The sequence below is a fragment of the Nerophis lumbriciformis genome, linkage group LG12 (genome assembly GCF_033978685.3).
Source record: "Nerophis lumbriciformis linkage group LG12, RoL_Nlum_v2.1, whole genome shotgun sequence".
NCBI classification, from domain to species: Eukaryota; Metazoa; Chordata; class Actinopteri; order Syngnathiformes; family Syngnathidae; genus Nerophis; species Nerophis lumbriciformis.
The window spans coordinates 12,258,226-12,279,223 of NC_084559.2; the positions used below are offsets into that span (position 1 = coordinate 12,258,226).

General features: G+C 42.8%; 2 protein-coding genes across 4 annotated transcripts in view; both read left to right on the forward strand.

Annotated features, from left to right (window-relative positions):
* LOC140679254 (golgin subfamily A member 3-like) overlaps positions 1–9,837 on the forward strand; it is a 41,453-nt gene extending 31,616 nt beyond the window's left edge. For both annotated transcript variants that reach the window (XM_072914295.1, XM_072914296.1), the window contains exons 17-23: positions 1,486–1,602; positions 1,742–1,881; positions 4,868–5,000; positions 5,186–5,308; positions 5,373–5,537; positions 8,214–8,380; positions 8,498–9,837. In XM_072914295.1, the coding sequence (XP_072770396.1) occupies positions 1,486–1,602; positions 1,742–1,881; positions 4,868–5,000; positions 5,186–5,308; positions 5,373–5,537; positions 8,214–8,380; positions 8,498–8,657 (1,005 nt within the window). In that variant the 3' untranslated portion in view covers positions 8,658–9,837. The remainder of the gene's footprint in view (positions 1–1,485; positions 1,603–1,741; positions 1,882–4,867; positions 5,001–5,185; positions 5,309–5,372; positions 5,538–8,213; positions 8,381–8,497) is intronic.
* Positions 9,838–17,263: 7,426 nt separating this feature from the next.
* Positions 17,264–20,998, forward strand: part of LOC140679255 (ankyrin repeat and LEM domain-containing protein 2-like) — a 56,607-nt gene continuing 52,872 nt past the window's right edge. Inside the window, exon 1 of one of the 2 annotated variants that reach the window (XM_072914297.1) lies at positions 17,264–17,363. The gene's annotated coding sequence lies outside the window, so the exon portion shown is untranslated. Of the gene's footprint in view, positions 17,364–17,915; positions 18,037–20,998 lie in introns of those variants that run through there. The other variant, XM_072914298.1, reaches the window with a different exon arrangement.

The following is a 20,998-nucleotide window of genomic DNA, read 5'->3' on the forward strand; positions in this document are numbered from 1 at the left end:
GTACACCTCTGAACCGAACCGGAACCCCCGTACCAAAACGGTTCAATACAAATACACGTACCGTTACACCCCTAGCAATTACACATGTGCATTGAGGTAGAGATGAAAAGTGAGCAAAAAATATTTAGAAATACGAATAAACTTTCTTCTGTCACTTTTTATGTATTTTTTTAATGTCACAAGCAAGACAGAGACAAGTGTGAGGGCTTTTAGATGGGGGAGGAGGGCATAGCTTTACCTACTACTTCTGGGGATGAGCGATATGTGCTTTTATCACGGTAGTCTCCGATAACACAAGGAAAGGCTGCTGGAATTGTCGCAAGTTGCTTTTTGAAAGAGAATCTAGATCTAGGTCAGAGTACTCGCTAAATATAAAGACTAAGTTTCTAAATTAGCAACACTGAATTAAGAACCAGTGTTTTGATGCTATCTACTGTACAAAGTTGTGAAAACAAGCTGCATTTAGAGACAGTCCATAATAATGCTGTTATGAGCGAGGGCGTTCAAGGGGCCTTATTATGCAAACCCGACTTTTCTGACCTATTGGTACCTGCTGTTATGTATTTGGGATCTGTATGAATCCCAGACATTTTTAAATCAAACCGTGGAGGCATTCCGTAGAGGTTGAGGTGGGGGGTGGGTGGCGGGGGGGTGTATATATTATCATTCCGGAAGAGTTAGTGCTGCAAGGGGTTCTGGGTATTTGTTCTGTTGTGTTTATGTTGTGTTACGGTGCGGATGTTCTCCCAAAATGTGTTTGTCATTCTTGTTTGGTATGGGTTCACAGTGAGGTGGGTGGTAGGGGGTGGTGGGGGGGTGTATATTTTATCATCCCGGAAGAGTTAATGCTGCAAGGGGTTCTGGGTATTTGTTCTGTTGTGTTTATGTTGTGTTACGGTGCGGATGTTCTCCCAAAATGTGTTTGTCATTCTTGTTTGGTGTGGGTTCACAGTGTGGCGCATATTTGTAACAGTGTTAAAGTTGTTTATACGGCCACCCTCAGTGTGACCTGTATGGCTGTTGACCAAGTATGCAGTATATCATACATTTTCCTTCTTGAAACCAATACCGATAATTTCCAATATTACATTTTAAAGCATTTATCGGCCGATATTATCGGACATCTCTAGTTAGTACTTCTATCTGTCAGTAGACCCGCTATGGAAGCGCTGAAAATTACAGCAAAGTGGGCGTGGATAAGACGCAGTTGGAGTGGAGGCACATACGTAAATAAGACCCGCCCACAACACGGCACACGCTGAAGCAGCTTGAAAGCGTTCTGTGACACTTAATATATGCAAAATGCTGACCAAAGAACCACCATTACATGTTATTTGGACCACAAGGACGTGTTTTAAATGTTAAAAAAATCATAATATGACCCGTTTAACAGGTAGTGCCAAATGTATTTGTGGTAGTCCAAATTTTAATGTATGGGAAATACTTTGACTAATCCACATTATTTTTGTACGGACCAACTTTCAGGTTCAAGCTGTTCTTCAACGCAAAGAGGAGGAGGATCAACAAATGAAACAGGTTGTGCAAACTCTGCAGCTTGCCTTGGAAAAGGAGAAAACCAAAGTCAAAGATCTTAAAGAACAAGTAGGAGCTCTTGGTCACTAACTTTTTGTTTTTTAAATAACCAATCACAAAGAATGGAGTCTTGTGGGGTTATTTAAACAGCTGTTGTGTTTTAGCAAGTTTTTGCTTTTAGTTTGTAACGATGTAACGCATCTTCCAGGTATCTGCAGCAAAAGCTGAAGCAGCCCACAATAGGAGACACTACAGAGCTGCCATGTTGGAGCTGTCAGAGATCAAGAAAGAGCTGCTGGCCAAAGAGGACTTGGTCAAAGCTCTGCAACAAGAAGCTCAAAAACTACAGTAAGCACATACACTATATTGCCAAAAGTATTTGGCCACCCATCCAAATGATGAGAATCAGGTGTCCTAATCACTTGGTGTATCAAATCAAGCACTTAGGCATGGAGACTGTTTCTACAAACATTTGTGAAAGAATGGGCCGCTCTCAGTGATTTCCAGCGTGGAACTGTCATAGGATGCCACCTGTGCAACAAATCCAGTCGTGAAATTTCCTCGCTCCTAAATATTCCAAAGTCAACCGTTGGCTTTATTATAAGAAAATGGAAGAGTTTGGGAACAACAGCAACTCAGCCACCAAGTGGTAGGCCACGTAAACTGACAGAGAGGGGTCAGCGGATGCCGAAGCGCATAGTGCAAAGACTTTCTGCACAGTCAGTTGCTACAGAGCTCCAGACTTCATGTGACCTTCCAATTAGCCCACGTACAGTACGCAGAGAGCTCCGTGGAATGGGTTTCCATGGCCGAGCAGCTGCATCTAAGCCATACATCACCAAGTCCAATGCAAAGCGTGGGATGCGGTGGTGTAAAGCACATCGCCACTGGACTCTGGAGTGATGGACCAGTCTGGGTTTGGAGGCTGCCAGGAGAACGCTACATTTCGGACTGCATTGTGCCGAGTGTGAAATTTGGTGGAGGAGGAATTATGGTGTGGGGTTGTTTTTCAGGAGTTGGGCTTGGCCCCTTAGTTCCAGTGAAAGGATACCAAAACATTTTGGACAATTCCATGCTCCCAACCTTGTGGGAACAGTTTTGAGCTGACCCCTTCCTCGTCCAACAAAGCAAGGTCAATACAGACATGGATGACAGAGTCTGGTGTGGATGAACTTGACTGGCCTGCACAGAGTCCTGAACTGAACCCGATAGAACACCTTTGGGATGAATTTAGAACGGAGACTGAGAGCCAGGCCTTCTCAACCAGGAGGTAGCGGGGGGGGGGGGGGGTGTATTGTAGCGTCCCGGAAGAGTTAGTGCTGCAAGGGGTTCTGGGTATTTGTTCTGTTGTGTTTATGTTGTGTTACGGTGCGGATGTTCTCCCGAAATGTGTTTGTCATTCTTGTTTGGTGTGGGTTCACAGTGTAGCGCATATTTGTAACAGTGTTAAAGTTGTTTATACTGCCACCCTCAGTGTGACCTGTATGACTGTTGACCAAGTATGAATTGCATTCACTTGTGTGTGTGTGAAAAGCCGTAGATATTATGTGATTTAGCCGGCATGCAAAGACAGTGCCATCCATCCATCCATCCATCCATCTTCTTGCGCTTATCCGAGGTCGGGTCGCGGGGGCAGCAGCCTAAGCAGGGAAGCCCAGACTTCCCTCTCCCCAGCCACTTCGTCCAGCTCTTCCTGTGGGACCCCGAGGCGTTCCCAGGCCAGCCGGGAGACATAGTCTTCCCAACGTGTCCTGGGTCTTCCCCGCGGCCTCCTACCGGTCGGACGTGCCCTAAACACCTCCCTAGGGAGGCGTTCGGGTGGCATCCTGACCAGATGCCCGAACCACCTCATCTGGCTCCTCTCGATGTGGAGGCGCAGCGGCTTTACTTTGAGCTCCTCACCCTATCTCTAAGGGAGAGCCCCGCCACCCGGCGGAGGAAACTCATTTCGGCCGCTTGTACCCGTGATCTTGTCCTTTCGGTCATAACCCAAAGCTCATGACCATAGGTGAGGATGGGAACGTAGATCGACCGGTAAATTGAGAGCTTTGCCTTCCGGCTCAGCTCCTTCTTCACCACAACGGATCGATACAGCGTCCGCATTACTGAAGAAGCCGCACCGATCCGCCTGTCGATCTCACGATCCACTCTTCCCTCACTCGTGAACAAGACTCCGAGGTACTTGAACTCCTCCACTTGGGGCAAGATCTCCTCCCCAACCCGGAGATGGCACTCCACCCTTTTCCGGGCGAGAACCATGGACTCGGACTTGGAGGTGCTGATTCTCATCCCAGTCGCTTCACACTCAGCTGCGAACCGATCCAGTGAGAGCTGAAGATTCTGGCCAGATGAAGCCATCAGGACCACATCATCTGCAAAAAGCAGAGACCTAATCCTGCAGCCACCAACCCAGATCTCCTCAACGCCTTGACTGCGCCTAGAAATTCTGTCCATAAAAGTTATGAACAGAATGGGTGACAAAGGGCAGCCTTGGCGGAGTCCAACCCTCACTGAAAACGTGTCCGACTTACTACCGGCAATGCGGACCAAGCTCTGGCACTGATCATACAGGGAGCGGACTGCCACAATCAGACAGTCCGATACCCCGTACTCTCTGAGCACTCCCCACAGGACTTCCCGAGGGACACGGTCGAATGCCTTCTCCAAGTCCACAAAGCACATGTAGACTGGTTGGGCAAACTCCCATGCACCCTCAAGGACCCTGCCGAGAGTATAGCGCTGGTCCACAGTTCCACGACCAGGACGAAAACCACACTGTTCCTCCTGAATCCGAGGTTCGACTATCCGGCGTAGCCTCCTCTCCAGTACACCTGAATAGACCTTACCGGGAAGGCTGAGGAGTGTGATCCCACGATAGTTAGAACACACCCTCCGGTTCCCCTTCTTAAAGAGAGGAACCACCACCCAAGACACAAGACAGTGCCTTTAAGGTTTATTGGCGCTCTGTACTTCTCCCTACGTCCGTGTACCACTCCGTACAGCGGCGTTTTAAATAGTCATAAATTTTACTTTTTCAAACCGATACCGATAATTTCCGATATTACATTTTAAAGCATTTATCGGCCGATAATATCGGCAGTCCAATATTATCGGACATCTCTAATTGTCATGTCATGTTCGGATGTACATCGTCTGTGCTCCACAGTAAGTCTTTGCTGTCGTCCAGCATTCTGTTTTTGTTTACTTTGTAGCCATCAGTTTTCTGCATAGCCTTATATTAGATTTTAAAGCATTTATCGGCCGATAATATCGGCAGTCCGATATTATCGGACATCTCTAAACATTTCCTATTTACCATGTGCTCAATCCACAGATCTCAGGATGAGAAGCACGCTCAGGAGATCTCCAGTTTCCAAGAAGAGCTGACCGAGGCCCATTCCCAGCTGCAGATCCTTCAGAAACAATTGGACGAAGAGATGTCAAGGCAGCCCCTCACTAATCAAGAAGTAAGGCGTTGAATTATTTTCTTGTGATAAACTTCTATGTGCTTACCACACTCGATTGGGTGTATTGTATTGCCTAACGGTTGAATAAAGAACACAAAGGTTAATGTTTTGGAGTTTTTATGCATGTAAAATAATGTTGAAAAAGTCTAATTTTGTCTTAAGTGGAACATTGACTGCTTTCACAGGTTGAAGACCTGAAGTGGGAGGTGGAACAGAGGCAGAGGGAGATTGAGGCTCAGAAGCAGCAGTTGGAGATGATGGAGCAGTGCCACCACAGAGAGCTCGACAGCCTGCAGACGGCTTTGCAGGCAAGTATGGATTTTCAGGAGAATGTGAAAGTAAAATGGGCTTATTTGTTCCCTCCGATCACAGAACATCAAGGTTGAGTTGGAGACGGTCCAGGAGGAGCTGAGTGGCACACAGAAGGACAAGTTTATGCTGCAAGCAAAAGTAGGTGAGCTGAGGAACAGCATGAAGACTGTCCTGCTACAGAACCAGCAACTCAAGCAGGACCTCAAACAGAACCGCCTGAGGAAGGTGATGCATCCAATTTTCTGACTTTGTGTGACTGACATTGATTGCGTCCGGTTAAACCTTTTTATACCAGTGTCATTGTTTAAAAGGATGAATATTTGTTTGACGTGTGTTGCCTCTTATAGTCAAATTAGTTGTTAGGTATTATTAAGGGTGTAATGGTACACCAAAATTTCGGTTCGGTACGTACCTCGGTTTAGAGGTCACGGTTCGGTTCATTTTCGGTACAGTAAGAAAAAAACAAAATATACATTTTCTGGTTATTTATTTACCAAAATTTGTAAACAATGGCTTTATCCTTTTAACATAACAATAACATACATATACACACAGGGTCCATTGCCAGGGTTAATGTGGTCAACATATATAAAACTAAACTATTGTCAGGGCAGAGTTTCTTAAATGCCTCAAATGTCCGGCAGTTTGTATTTTCAATGTACGTTCAGGGTTAAGAAGGGGTTAAAAACAAAACAAATTGTGCGTGCAGCAGCAGCATTGGTGAGGGAGGGGCAGAGACAGAGAGAGAGAGAGAGAGTTATGATAAACGTGCATGCGTCGCCAGGCTCTGCTTTTTATCCATAGATGTATCACATTTAATTTTTTATTATCTATAGCAGGGGTGTCAAAAGTGTGCCCCGGAGGCCATTTGCGGCCCACAGCTAATGTCTTACAGGCCCACGGCACATTCTAAAAATACTATTAAAATAAACAAAAACATAACAAAAGTGAAATAAAAAAGCTTAAAGGTTAAATGTAATTTAGAAAAAGTTGCAATGTTGACTAATAAAACAAAGCTGTTTTTTTTCTTTCAAACTGTCATTGCTCAAAACATAATATTGAATCAAAATCAATGTTATTATGAATTATTGACCTATCCAAGGTTCCCATTACTTCACATCAAATATTCCACTAAGAAAAATATTTTTGGTGGAAGATTTTGCAAATTTGGTAAATAAATAACCCGAAAATGTATATTTTGTTGTTTTCTTACTGTCCCGAATATGAACCGAACCGTGACCTCTAAACCGAGGTACGTACCGAACCGACATTTTTGTGTACCGTTACACCCCTATTTAACATACAGCTCAACTTCATTACAAAATCTATAAAATACTGTAATTGCAATTAAAAACTATTGTCGGTGTTTAGCATTTGAGTTTGACATTACCGCACTTGCATACCTGCCAACTACTCCGGTTTTCCCGTAATTAGTACGGTTTTCGTCAACCTATTCCGGGTTACGGTTGCAGTGATAAAAAATACGGTTTTTCATTCATTAAAAAAAAATTTTTTTTTTAAAGTTTTATTCACGAAATCGTGCAACAACAATGACAATCGACACTGCTTCCCGTAACTTCCTATCGAGCCATTCCGAATGCTATGCGCGAGGCTATTTATAGCACCGCTGCCAAGCACGAGGCACCAGTTGCCATTGTTTCCAAACGAGCGAACGATCATGGAATCAGCCGGAGAAAAATCGCAAACAAGTCTTAAACCGAAAAGAAAACTGCAGTCATTCCGTGAAGAATATTCAAAAGCCTATCCGGGAATAATTATCCGTTCCAAAAAGGGTGAAAACTACGCGAATTGCACCTTGTGCAGACAAGATTTTTCGATCGGACACGGAGGAATTAGCGATGTAAAAGACCACGTTGGGACAAAAAAACACAAGTCTAATGCCGTTGCTAAATTTGGATTTTAGCCACAAAAAGGTAATGACACCAATGTTATCTATTGGAATTGTTTAGTACTGTTATACTGTTAAAAGTGTTTATACTATGTATGCTTTCAAGTCCAAGTTGAAGAAATCTGGTTAAATGTTGACAGCATAACTACCAAAATACAGAAGTATGTCCTTAATATTTTTGCAGTGCTATTTCTGTTGAAAAGTTAAAATGATTACATTAGAGATGTGATGTGCCACTTTTCAAGTGTCTGATGGCTTAAATTAATTTTCATTAATTTTTCATATTTTGAATTCCTTACAAAAAAACTACATTTGAATTGTAATTCCATGCTATTGACAGGACTATTAATTTTAATGAAGTTAGCTTACCATGTTTACAGTATGATAATTGTGATAGAAATGTGAATTTTAGGCACAGAATATTTTTTACAATTGAACAAGGCAGTAGATTATACAAGCTTGGACAGAAAGTTAATAATGACACCAATTTTTTTTTTAATGGAATTGTTTAGTACTGTTTTACCATTTGTTTACTGTAAAAAGTGTTTATACTGTTTATACTTTCAATTAACAAATTGAAGTCTTGTGAAAGGTTGACAGGATAACTGGCATTAACTGTCAAAATAATTTCAAACTATTGAAGTTAGCTTACAGAATAAACATGTCAATCAACCCATATGATTTTTGCTGTAATATTTTTGTTTTGAAAAGTCACTGTGACTGATAGAAAAGTGATGGTTTTAGCAACATTTTAACCTGTCTGAATGCAATCAATCATGGACCTACAGCCCCTGGACCCTGGCTACTAGGTTTTTCTGATTTCAAAAGTTGGCAGGTATGCACTTGTCACACTGTAGTGAGCACATATTCAATTCCTTAAGTATGCTAAAGAACGCCTTTTGTAACTGAGCTACTGTGTGGAACAATTTCCCTTGTGGATCATTAAAGTTTGTCTAAGTCTAAGTCTAAGATAGCCTGTGCTATTTTGTCAGCAACGGATGGAAGTGAAAAGTGAGGGCAACCCATCCAATCCCGTGACGCCGGTCAAGATCCCAGACTGCCCAGTGCCTGCCTCGCTGCTCGATGAGCTGCTAAAACCTTCCACTGCGGTCAACAAGGAGCCCCTCAATAACTTGCACAACTGTTTACGGCTGCTTAAGTAAGACGCCTTTGTGCTCCATTTATATCACCTGCGTATGTAATAACGTAAGGCATCTTTTCCCCAATTCTAGTCTACATGTGCTTTGATTGTTTGTATGTATTTTTGTGTTGTCAGGGAGGAGATGGACAGCCTCCAAAAGCAGATGGAGGAGCACACGGTCACGGTGCACGAGTCCATGAGCTCATGGCCAAATACGGACGAAGGACTGGCTCAACCGGGGCTTCAAAGCGACGACTCTGACGCATCACGGCCATCAAACGACACGACGGTATAAAATAATAAAGTGGAACGGCAGCAGTGATGAGAGCGAGGCTTTTCTCAGGCTATGATGACAGTGGAGTTTTATCCACAAAGCCATGTTTAGCCCTTTGTTCCATTATCTCCTTTGTTAACAATTTCTGCCAACATTTGGCATTCTCATTTATTTTAGAGTAAAACTTTATATCATAGCTTTATCCCCCCCCCCCTATTATTTGACAGTTGTTTATATTTGTTGTCCCAATTATTTATTTATTAAGAGTTAAGGAATTACAACAACGATTACCACCAAGAGAAACCTTGATAACATACAACAATGGTATGGTTTCACTTTAAATTCTTATCATTAATTGGAATCCGTTTCATTGTTTGAGTGACAATGTTGAAGGAGATGTAAGTAGACACTGTTCTTCCATTTATTTCTGCCTGTACATGGCAGATGCCATTACTCTAGGATTGAACTAACATGTAAGCAGCTGGTGACGGGACATTAGTGCACGTTTGTTGCCTTTTTTTCTGTTTTTACAAAACGCAGCGTCACGTTTATTGTATCCATGCAACAAGAGGTTTTCAAACCCTGGCTCAGTTGTCTAGCATGGACTGCAGGTATTTGTTGGTGGGGGAAAGCCTTAAGCAACTTTTATCATACTGTACGGGTATCCGGTTGAATGAGCATACCAATTTGTGCGAGATGTAAAAAATATATTGTGCGACAATATGCATGAAAGAACTGACAGCTCCCCAGTTGATCAACACAACGAAAGCGCAAATAACCTGATGCTAAATTGTTACTACTACTTACAAACATCCATTTTCATTTGTTAAGTGTGGTTTATGGTGATGAAAAATGACTACCGTATATTTCGGAGTATAAGTCGCACCGGCCGAAAATGCATAATAAAGAAGGAAAAAGACATATATAAGTCACACTGGAGTATAAGTCGCATTTTTGGGGGGAAATGTATTTGATAAAAGCCAACACCAAGAATAGACATTTGAAAGTCAATTTAAAATAAATAAAGAATAGTGAACAACAGGCTGAATAAGTGTACGTTATATGAGGCATAAATAACCAACTGGTATGTTAACGTAACATATTATGGTAAGAGTCATTCAAATAACTATAACATATACAAACCCCGTTTCCATATGAGTTGGGAAATTGTGTTAGATGTAAATATAAACGCAATACAATGATTTGCAAATTATTTTCAAACCATATTCAATTGAATGCACTACAAAGACAACATATTTGATGTTCAAACTCATAAACTTTATTTTATTTTTTTGCAAATAATAATTAACTTAGAATTTCATGGCTGCAACATGTGACAAAGTAGTTGGGGAAAGGGCATGTTCACCACTGTGTTACATCACCTTTTCTTTTAACAACACTCAATAAACGATTGGGAACTGAGGAAACTAATTGTTGAAGCTTTGAAAGTGGAATTCTTTCCCATTCTTGTATTATGTAGAGCTTCAGTCATTCAACAGTCCGGGGTCGTATTTTACGCTTCATAATGCGCCACACATTTTCGATGAGAGACAGGTCTGGACTGCAGGCGGGCCAGGAAAGTACCCGCACTCTTTTTTTTTTTTTACGAAGCCAATCCTTTGTAACACTTGCTGAATGTGGCTTGGCATTGTCTTGCTGAAATAAGCAGGGGCGTCCATGAAAAAGACGGTGCTTAGATGGCAACATATGTTGTTCCAAAACCTGTATGTACCTTTCAGCATTAATGGTGCCTTCACAGATGTGTAAGTTACCCATGCCTTGGACACTAATGCACCCCCATACCATCACACATGCTGCCTTTTGAACTTTGCACCTATAACAGTCTGGATAGTTCCCTTCCCCTTTGGTCCGGATGACACGAAAAAACAATTTGAAATGTGGACTCGTCAGACCACAGAACACTTTTCCACTTTGCATGAGTCCATCTAGATGATCTCGGGCCCAGAGAAGCCGGCGGCGTTTCTGGGTGTTGTTGATAAATGGCTTTCGCTTTGCATAGTAGAGCTTTAACCTGCACTTACAGATGTAGCGACCAACTGTATTTAGTGACAGTGGTTTTCTGAAGTGTTCCTGAGCCCATGTGGTGATATCCTTTAGAGATTGATGTCGGTTTTTGACACAGTGCCGTCTGAGGGATGGAAGGTCACGGTCATTCAATGTTGGTTTCCGGCCATGCCGCTTACGTGGAGTGATTTCTCCAGATTCTCTGAACCTTTTGATGATATTATGGACCGTAGATGTTGAAATCTCTAAATTTCTTTGCACTTTGAGAAACGTTGTTCTTAAACTGTTTGACTATTTGCTCACGCAGTTGTGGACAAAGGGGTGTACCTCGCCCCATCCTTTCTTGTGAAAGACAGCATTTTTTGGGAAGCTGTTTTTATACCCAATCATGGCACCCACCTGTTCCCAATTAGCTTGCACACCTGTGGGATGTTCCAAATAAGTGTTTGATGAGCATTCCTCAACTTTATCAGTATTTATTGCCACCTTTCCCAACTTCTTTGTCACGTGTTGCTGGCATCAAATTCTAAAGTTAATGATTATTTGCAAAAAAAAATTTTTTTATGAGTTTGAACATCAAATATGTTTTCTTTGTAGCATATTCAACTGAATATGGGTTGGAAAGGATTTGCAAATCATTGTATTCCGTTTATATTTACAACTCATATGGAAACATGCTATACGTTTACCAAACAATCTGTCACTCCTAATCGCTAAATCCCATGAAGTCTTATACGTCTAGTCTCTTACGTGAATGAGCTAAATAATAATATTTGATATTTTACGGTAATGTGTTAATAATTTCACACATAAGTCGCTCCTGAGTATAAGTCGCACCCCCGGCCAAACTATGGAAAAAAAAACTGCGACTTATAGTCCGAAAAATACGGTACTTCTGTAACCAAATTCTAAATGTGTTGTCTAGTTTAATGAAGGCTACTGGGATAAGTTGATCATTTCCAGATGTTAATATATATATATATACATTTTCTTGTATCAGTAAATGAATCATTAATGGTGTAAAGAGCTATCAAATGTATTATTTCTGACACAGTCGTTACAGAACGTATGAACCCTATAACAGCTTTGCACAGCTCTTGCCTAATATTAAAGGGAATTTTAAAAATCTGTACAACATCAACTATGCTCATCTGCGTTCCGAAGTGGAAACTTTGCATTTTTTCTTATGATTAAAATTGACTGATGTTAAAATATCCATTCATGTTCTACTGCATGTCTTGTTTGTTTGCAACGTGTAGGGCATTTCCCAGTTTTTTTATATACAAACCTTTTATTTATAATATGCATCATTTACATACCTGTATAAGCAAAGAAATAATAATGATCAAAACTTGTACAGAAACAGTACAAAACAGCGGCAGGGGGTTGTAAATTCAATAAAGCAACTAAAGAAGAATTCAAAATATATATATACAGGTAAAAGCCAGTAAATTAGAATATTTTGAAAAACTTGATTTATTTCAGTAATTGCATTCAAAAGGTGTAACTTGTACATTATATTTATTCATTGCACACAGACTGATGCATTCAAATGTTTATTTCATTTAATTTTGATGATTTGAAGTGGCAACAAATGAAAATCCAAAATTCCGTGTGTCACAAAGTTAGAATATTACTTAAGGCTAATACAAAAAAGGGATTTTTAGAAATGTTGGCCAACTGAAAAGTATGAAAATGAAAAATATGAGCATGTACAATACTCAATACTTGGTTGGAGCTCCTTTTGCCTCAATTACTGCGTTAATGCGGCGTGGCATGGAGTCGATGAGTTTCTGGCACTGCTCAGGTGTTATGAGAGCCCAGGTTGCTCTGATAGTGGCCTTCAACTCTTCTGCGTTTTTGGGTCTGGCATTCTGCATCTTCCTTTTCACAATACCCCACAGATTTTCTATGGGGCTAAGGTCAGGGGAGTTGGCGGGCCAATTTAGAACAGAAATACCATGGTCCGTAAACCAGGCACGGGTAGATTTTGCGCTGTGTGCAGGCGCCAAGTCCTGTTGGAACTTGAAATCTCCATCTGATTGGAGCTGTGGCCGCAAGGTAGTTGGTGCTTGTCGTGGCGGTAATCCTAGAACCCGTTGGTGGACACCGGCGGTGAGGGATGCCGTCAAGCTGAAGAAGGAGTCCTATCGGGTTCTTTTGGCTCATAGGACTCCTGAGGCAGCGGACAAGTACCGACAGGCCAAGCGGTGTGCGGCTTCAGCGGTCGCAGAGGCAAAAACTCGGACATGGGAGGAGTTCGGGGAAGCCATGGAAAACGACTTCCGGACGGCTTCGAAGCAATTCTGGACCACCATCCGCCGCCTCAGGAAGGGGAAGCAGTGCACTATCAACACCGTGTATGGAGGGGATGGTGTTCTGCTGACCTCGACTGCGGATGTTGTGGATCGGTGGAGGGAATACTTCGAAGACCTCCTCAATCCCACCAACACGTCTTCCTATGAGGAAGCAGTGCCTGGGGAGTCTGTGGTGGGCTCTCCTATTTCTGGGGCTGAGGTAGTTAAAAAGCTCCTCGGTGGCAAGGCCCCAGGGGTAGATGAGATCCGCCCGGAGTTCCTTAAGGCTGTGGGGCTGTCTTGGTTGACAAGACTCTGCAGCATCGCGTGGACATCGGGGGCGGTACCTCTGGATTGGCAGACCGGGGTGGTGGTTCCTCTCTTTAAGAAGGGAAACCGGAGGGTGTGTTCTAACTATCGTGGGATCACACTCCTCAGCCTTCCCGGTAAGGTCTATTCAGGTGTACTGGAGAGGAGGCTACGCCGGATAGTCGAACCTCGGATTCAGGAGGAACAGTGTGGTTTTCGTCCTGGTCGTGGAACTGTGGACCAGCTCTATACTCTCGGCAGGGTCCTTGAGGGTGCATGGGAGTTTGCCCAACCAGTCTACATGTGTTTTGTGGACTTGGAGAAGGCATTTGACCGTGTCCCTCGGGAAGTGCTGTGGGGAGTGCTCAGAGAGTATGGGGTAACGGACTGTCTGATTGTGGCGGTCCGCTCCCTGTATGCTCGGTGCCAGAGCTTGGTCCGCATTGCCGGCAGTAAGTCGGACACGTTTCCAGTGAGGGTTGGACTCCGCCAAGGCTGCCCTTTGTCACCGATTCTGTTCATAACTTTAATGGACAGAATTTCTAGGCGCAGTCAAGGCGTTGAGGGGATCTGGTTTGGTGGCTGCAGGATTAGTTCTCTGCTTTTTGCAGATGATGTGGTCCTGATGGCTTCATCTGGCCAGGATCTTCAGCTCTCACTGGATCGGTTCGCAGCCGAGTGTGAAGCGACTGGGATGAGAATCAGCACTTCCAAGTCCGAGTCCATGGTTCTCGCCCGGAAAAGGGTGGAGTGCCATCTCCGGGTTGGGGAGGAGATCTTGCCCCAAGTGGAGGAGTTCAAGTACCTCGGAGTCTTGTTCACGAGTGAGGGAAGAGTGGATCGTGAGATCGACAGGCGGATCGGTGCGGCGTCTTCAGTAATGCGGACGCTGTATCGATCCGTTGTGGTGAAGACGGAGCTGAGCCGGAAGGCAAAGCTCTCAATTTACCGGTCGATCTACGTTCCCATCCTCACCTATGGTCATGAGCTTTGGGTTATGACCGAAAGGACAAGATCACGGGTACAAGCAGCCGAAATGAGTTTCCTCCGCCGGGTGGCGGGGCTCTCCCTTAGAGATAGGGTGAGAAGCTCTGTCATCCGGGGGGAGCTCAAAGTAAAGCTGCTGCTCCTCCACATGGAGAGGAGCCAGATGAGGTGGTTCGGGCATCTGGTCAGGATGCCACCCGAACGCCTCCCTAGGGAGGTGTTTAGGGCACGTCCGACCGGTAGGAGGCCGCGGGGAAGACCCAGGACACGTTGGGAAGACTATGTCTCCCGGCTGGCCTGGGAACGCCTCGGGGTTCCACAGGAAGAGCTGGACGAAGTGGCTGGGGAGAGGGAAGTCTGAGCTTCCCTGCTTAGGCTGCTGCCCCCGCGACCCGACCTCGGATAAGCGGAAGAAGATGGATGGAAATTGAAAATGAACACCAATGAGTTGACTGATGAACATTATCACACAACTTATTCAGTAAGTATAAATAACGACAAATAAAGGTAGAATACTATTAACCGCAACATGTAAGTGGAAAAAAAAAAAACATTACCATTTGTACATTTTCAGAATGTACTTGTTCAAATTTTACACAAAGAAAACAATCTGAAGTTGTCTTTATTTTTAAGTTATTTTTCTCCCATGTGGCCCCCCATCTAAAATGAGTTTGACACCCCTGGCCCGCGAACAGGTTTTATCCGGCCCGCGGGATGAATTTGCTAAGTATAAAAATGAGCCGAAATTTTGGAATGAAAGAAACTGCTGTTCTAAATGTGTCCACTAGATGTCACAATAGCAATTCTTTGTATCTTTGTAGATGATGCTACATATGTAAAAAAATAAACCACGTTAGTGCACCAGTCGTAAGGAAAATGAGCAAACTACATAAATAACGTCCTCTAATTTGATTTTTATATATTTTTTTTTATTGTGATAAATTGAAAATTAACACCAATGAGTTGACTGATGAACATTATCACACAACTTATTCAGAAAGTATAAATAACAACAAATAAAGGTAGAATACTATTAACCGCAACATGTAAGTGTAAACAAAAACAAAACATTACGATTTGTACATTTTCAGAATGTGCTCATTACATTTTTAAACAAAACAATCTGAAGTTGTCTTTATTTTTAAGTTATCTTTTGAAGTTATTTTTTCTCCCATGTGGCCCCCCATCTAAAATGAGTTTGACCCCCCTGGTGTAAAGCCATAGGCTCACACAAGTTCCATAAATTAATCAAAATGTGGAGCACAGCATCATAGTTTTCATAGCTTTTTGGTTGTTGGCGGTAAAAAAAGCGTTTTTAAAGTAAATTTCTAATACTTTTTTTTTTCCCCCATTTAATTTTGATTGACATCCAGCATCAGACATTCCTATCCATTACATCATATTTACATAAATCATATATCTATTGTATGCCCTAAATGTCAAAATATTTTTGTTTGCATCCCACCCATACCACCCCCCCAGAAAAAGAAAGAAACAACAACAAAAAAGTAATATCTACAAATACATTAATTAAATAAACAGAAAAAAAGAATAATACATTAATAATAATGATAATCAGAAATAAAATAAAATATAATTAAATAAATTAATAATAAATAAATATATTTTAGTGCATTTCCCACATAATGTCTTTTATTTAAAAAAAAATTGCGTTAGCATTCTTTGGTCCACTTTTTTTTTAAATTTAATTTAATTTTTTTTTTTACTTTTATTTATAAATTTCAACATTTACAAACGGACGAGAAACAATAATCAAAATTAAAGCTGCAAGCAGCGTTGGTCGGGCCCGCGTATTTGGCAGGTGCTAGTCCTAAGTGTCCCAATACTTTTGTTCAGTTTTCGTCATAAGTGTCCCAATACTTTTGTCTACTTTTAGTCCGAATTCTCCCAATACTTTTGTCTAGTGTACCTACCTTGTCTGCATTGTGTGGGCACGCTGGTGCTTCCTGCTTTTAAGCAGCCTTCTTGAAAAAAAACAGCAGCATCAGCGCAGAGGTTCTTTGAAGGGTCATAAAATCAAAACCGGAGCCGGTATTAAAACTCTTTCCATAACTTTTAATCAAAAGGGTTCAATCTCTCTCCTGTGTTAGTTTGAAGCCGAAACAGCAAACACGCTCAGAGGAGATAATGTTTGAAGAAAGGTGACCGGTGTTGAAGGGGGAATAGCAAGCTTCTTGTAGATTTTTGCTGGGGGTTGTCAATTTATGAAATGTAGGTCTAAGTGAGACCTACGGAGAGGATTTTGTTTAATGTCTCTCCGACCTTCCCAGTGGGAGTTACAGGCAGTTTTGTCATTTTTTTCTTCCGAGGAGCAGTTTTTTCTCCGTTTTATTCAAAAATTGCTCTAGAGCGCAATTTTTAAATTTGGGGTTAGTTTTTTTTTTTATTAGATCACAATATTTGCCAGGCCTGATGTGTGCGTTCAGTTCGGTGAGTTTTGAAGCGTGTTAAGGGGGTCAAATTACAGCTCAAAAAGGCAAAAGTGACTGTTTTTAGTACTTTTTTTTGTCTTGAAGGGGGAATTGCCAACTTCCTGTTGATTTTTGCCCGAGGATATACAATTATGAAAACTAGGTCTGAGTCAAACCTACATAGAGGTTTTTGTTTCATGTCTCTCCGACCTTCCTAGTGGGAGTTACAGGCAGTCTAGTTTTTTGTTTTTCCTAGGGGGCGCTAGAGCGCAATTTTGAGTTTTGGGGTTCGGTTTTTTTTATTAAAAGACAATTTTCGCAGGTCCTGATGTGTGGGTCAAATATGGTGAGTTTTGAAGCATGTTAAGTGGGTCCAATTAGTGCTCAAAGAGGCGGCGGAAGAATAATAAAGAAAGAATAAAACCTTACAAATTCAATAGGTCCTTATGTCCCATTGCAATGGGCCATGCGGGCCCTAATAAGTACAAACCCACTCTGTTGACAATGTTGTCCGGCAACACGTCATCGACGGTATTTTTTTTTGTTCAGGCACTGTATTCGGACAACCCCGGGTCCTTACACTCTGTATTTTGAAACACGTCGCGGTGTAAAAACACCACGCTACGGTGGCCGGGAAGGGAAGAAAAAAGAGAAGCGAAAAGAAGAGAGGAGAGGAGGTAAGAATAGATAGATTAAAGTTAATATATTTCGATGACCGCATTGTATGTTGTCTCGCGTATGGTTTTACACCGATAAATCTTAAAACGGTCATTTCAAAACACAAAATGGTACCGAAAGGTGGCCAACTGGCAGTTACCGGTTATACTGCTAAGAGGCTAACTAACGTTAGCACGACTGTCACTTGAAGACAAATGTTTTTCAGTTCTATTTAGGGCTTAAAAAGAGTTTGGTGTTTGACGCAATAACATCTTTCCTGGGGAATGAACATGTTTTATTGAAGTACCGTCACTGTGTGTATACGACAGAAATGCACGATACCACTTTCATGTTTTAAAAAAAAAAAAGTTGGTCAAATAATAACGTGTCCTCCAAATAGATTTAAATGGAACATACATTAATTCAAACTAGAACGTAATGCTGCTAATTATTGTAGAAATACTATATTGTTATAAACATAAAACTGGCGCACCATTCCCTGAATTTAAAAAAATCCCACTGATTATGAACGCAGCATTTTAGCACTCCCCTTGAAAGTGCGCATGCGCACAGCAGGTTGTAAACAATGAGCCCCGACTATCAGACCGTCCTCCAGCTTTTTGTCCAACAATGTACCTGTGACTGTGTTCAACTACTCAAAAGCTCGTCCTCACGCACGAAACATGTTACTCTGTGAGTATGAGTACTCATTTTTGTTAAAAGATGTCACCAGATGCACCTTTTTGTATTTTTATTTTATTTTTTTTAATCGCCATCATCCCGAAGACGAGTTAAATTCGTGGCATGTTTGGGTGTGACAGCCTTCGATGACCGAGCAAATTAAAAAAACAAACAAATCTACATACATCTTGATACTAACTGTTCAAATGACATGAATTTTGATGATCAAAAGCGCTTCCACCGTGCTAGCTTGTCCATGCTCTCTAGTACTCGACTGCCTAACCCGGGGGTCGGCTCTTTAGCGCCGCCCTAGTGGCTCTCTGGAGCTTTTTCAAAAATGTATGAAAAATGGAAAAAGATGAGGGGGGTAAAAAATATATTTTTTGTGTTAATATTAGAGATGTCCGATAATATCGGCCGATAAATGCTTTAAAATGTAATATCGGAAATTATCGGTATCGTTTTTTTTATTATCGCTGTCGGATTTTTAGGGACCAGTCCCTTTGGGACAGAGGACCCTAGTGTATTTCTATCCATCCATCCATCCATCTTCTTCCGCTTATCCGAGGTCGGGTCGCGGGGGCAGCAGCCTAAGCAGGGAAGCCCAGACTTCCCTCTCCCCAGCCACTTCGTCCAGCTCTTCCCGTGGGACCCCGAGGCGTTCCCAGGCCAGCCGGGAGACATAGTCTTCCCAACGTGTCCTGGGTCTTCCTCGCGGCCTCCTACCGGTCGGACGTGCCCTAAACACCTCCCTAGGGAGGCGTTCGGGTGGCATCCTGACCAGATGCCCGAACCACCTCATCTGGCTCCTCTCGATGTGGAGGAGCAGCAGCTTTACTTTGAGCTCCTCCCGGATGGCAGAGCTTCTCACCCTATCTCTAAGGGAGAGCCCCGCCACCCGGCGGAGGAAACTCATTTCGGCCGCTTGTACCCGTGATCTTGTCCTTTCGGTCATAACCCAAAGCTCATGACCATAGGTGAGGATGGGAACGTAGATCGACCGGTAAATTGAGAGCTTTGCCTTCCGGCTCAGCTCCTTCTTCACCACAACGGACCGATACAGCGTCCGCATTACTGAAGACGCCGCACCGATCCGCCTGTCGATCTCACGATTCACTCTTCCCTCACTCGTGAACAAGACTCCGAGGTACTTGAACTCCTCCACTTGGGGCAAGATCTCCTCCCCAACCCGCAGATGGCACTCCACCCTTTTCCGGGCGAGAACCATGGACTCGGACTTGGAGGTGCTGATTCTCATCCCAGTCGCTTCACACTCAGCTGCGAACCGATCCAGTGAGAGCTGAAGATCCTGGCCAGATGAAGCCATCAGGACCACATCATCTGCAAAAAGCAGAGACCTAATCCTGCAGCCACCAAACCAGATCCCCTCAACGCCTTGACTGCGCCTAGAAATTCTGTCCATAAAAGTTATGAACAGAATCGGTGACAAAGGGCAGCCTTGGCGGAGTCCAACCCTCACTGGAAACGTGTCCGACTTACTACCGGCAATGCGGACCAAGCTCTGACACTGATCATACAGGGAGCGGACTGCCACAATCAGACAGTCCGATACCCCATACTCTCTGAGCACTCCCCACAGGACTTCCCGAGGGACACGGTCGAATGCTTTCTCCAAGTCCACAAAACACATGTAGACTGGTTGGGCAAACTCCCATGCACCCTCAAGGACCCTGCCGAGAGTATAGAGCTGGTCCACAGTTCCACGACCAGGACGAAAACCACACTGTTCCTCCTGAATCCGAGGTTCGACTTTCTAGCGTTTTAATATTATACCGCCGCCTCCTTTGAGCTGTAATTTGACCCCCTTAACATGCTTCAAAACTCACCAAATTGAACACACACATCAGGACTGGCGAAAATTGCGATCTAATCAAAAAAACAAATCCCAAAACTCAAAATTGAGCTCTAGCGCCCCCTAGGAAGAAAAACACAGACAAAACTGCCTGCAACTCCCAGTAGGAATGTCGTAGAGACATGAAACAAAATCCTCTATGTAGGTCTCACTTGGACCTATATTTCATACACTGACAACCCCCAGCAAAAATCAACAGGAAGTTTGCAATTCCCCCTTCAAAACAAAAGTTGTGCAAAAACAGTCACCTTTTTTCAAACATTATCTCCTCTGAGCGCATTTGTCGTGTCGGCTTCAAATTAGCACAGGAGAGAGATTTTGATGAAATCCTTTCATCAAAATTCATGTCATTTGAACAGTTAGTATCAAGATGTATGTAGATTTGTTTTGTTTTTTAATTTGCTCGGTCATCGACGTCCCACTGGGGTGAGTTTTTCCTTTCCCTTATGTGGGCTTTGTACCGAGGATGTCGTTGTGGCTTGTGCAGCCCTTTGAGACACTTGTGATTTAGGGCTATATAGATAAACATTGATTGATTGATTGATTGAGATTGAACCCTTCTGATTAAAAGTTGATGAAAGAGTTTTAATTAGTGCTCCGGTTTGGATTTTATGAGCCCTCAAAGTCGGTCCCGTCCATCACTGCTTGCAGCTTTAATTATTATTTTTTTATTTTTTTATTTTTTTATTAAATCAACATCAAAAACACAAGATACACTTACAATTAGTGCACCAACCCAAAAAACCTCCCTTCCCCATTTACACTCATTCACACAAAAGGGTTGTTTCTTTCTGTTATTAATATTCTGGTTCCTACTTTGTATATCAATTAGAGATGCGCGGATAGGCAATTATTTCATCCGCAACCGCATCACAAAAGTCGTCAACCATCCGCATCCACCCGAACTAACATTTAATCAAAACCGCACCCGCCCGTTGTTATATATCTAATATAGACGATGCAAGGCATTAGTGAGGTTATAAAGCTTTTGCCTGTTAAAGAAAGGAGTCTGATCCAATGCAGCAGAGACATTCAATGCGTGCCACGCTGTCACGGCCCAGACGCACACCAGTGCGCAATCATCTGGGAGCCCGAGGCTTC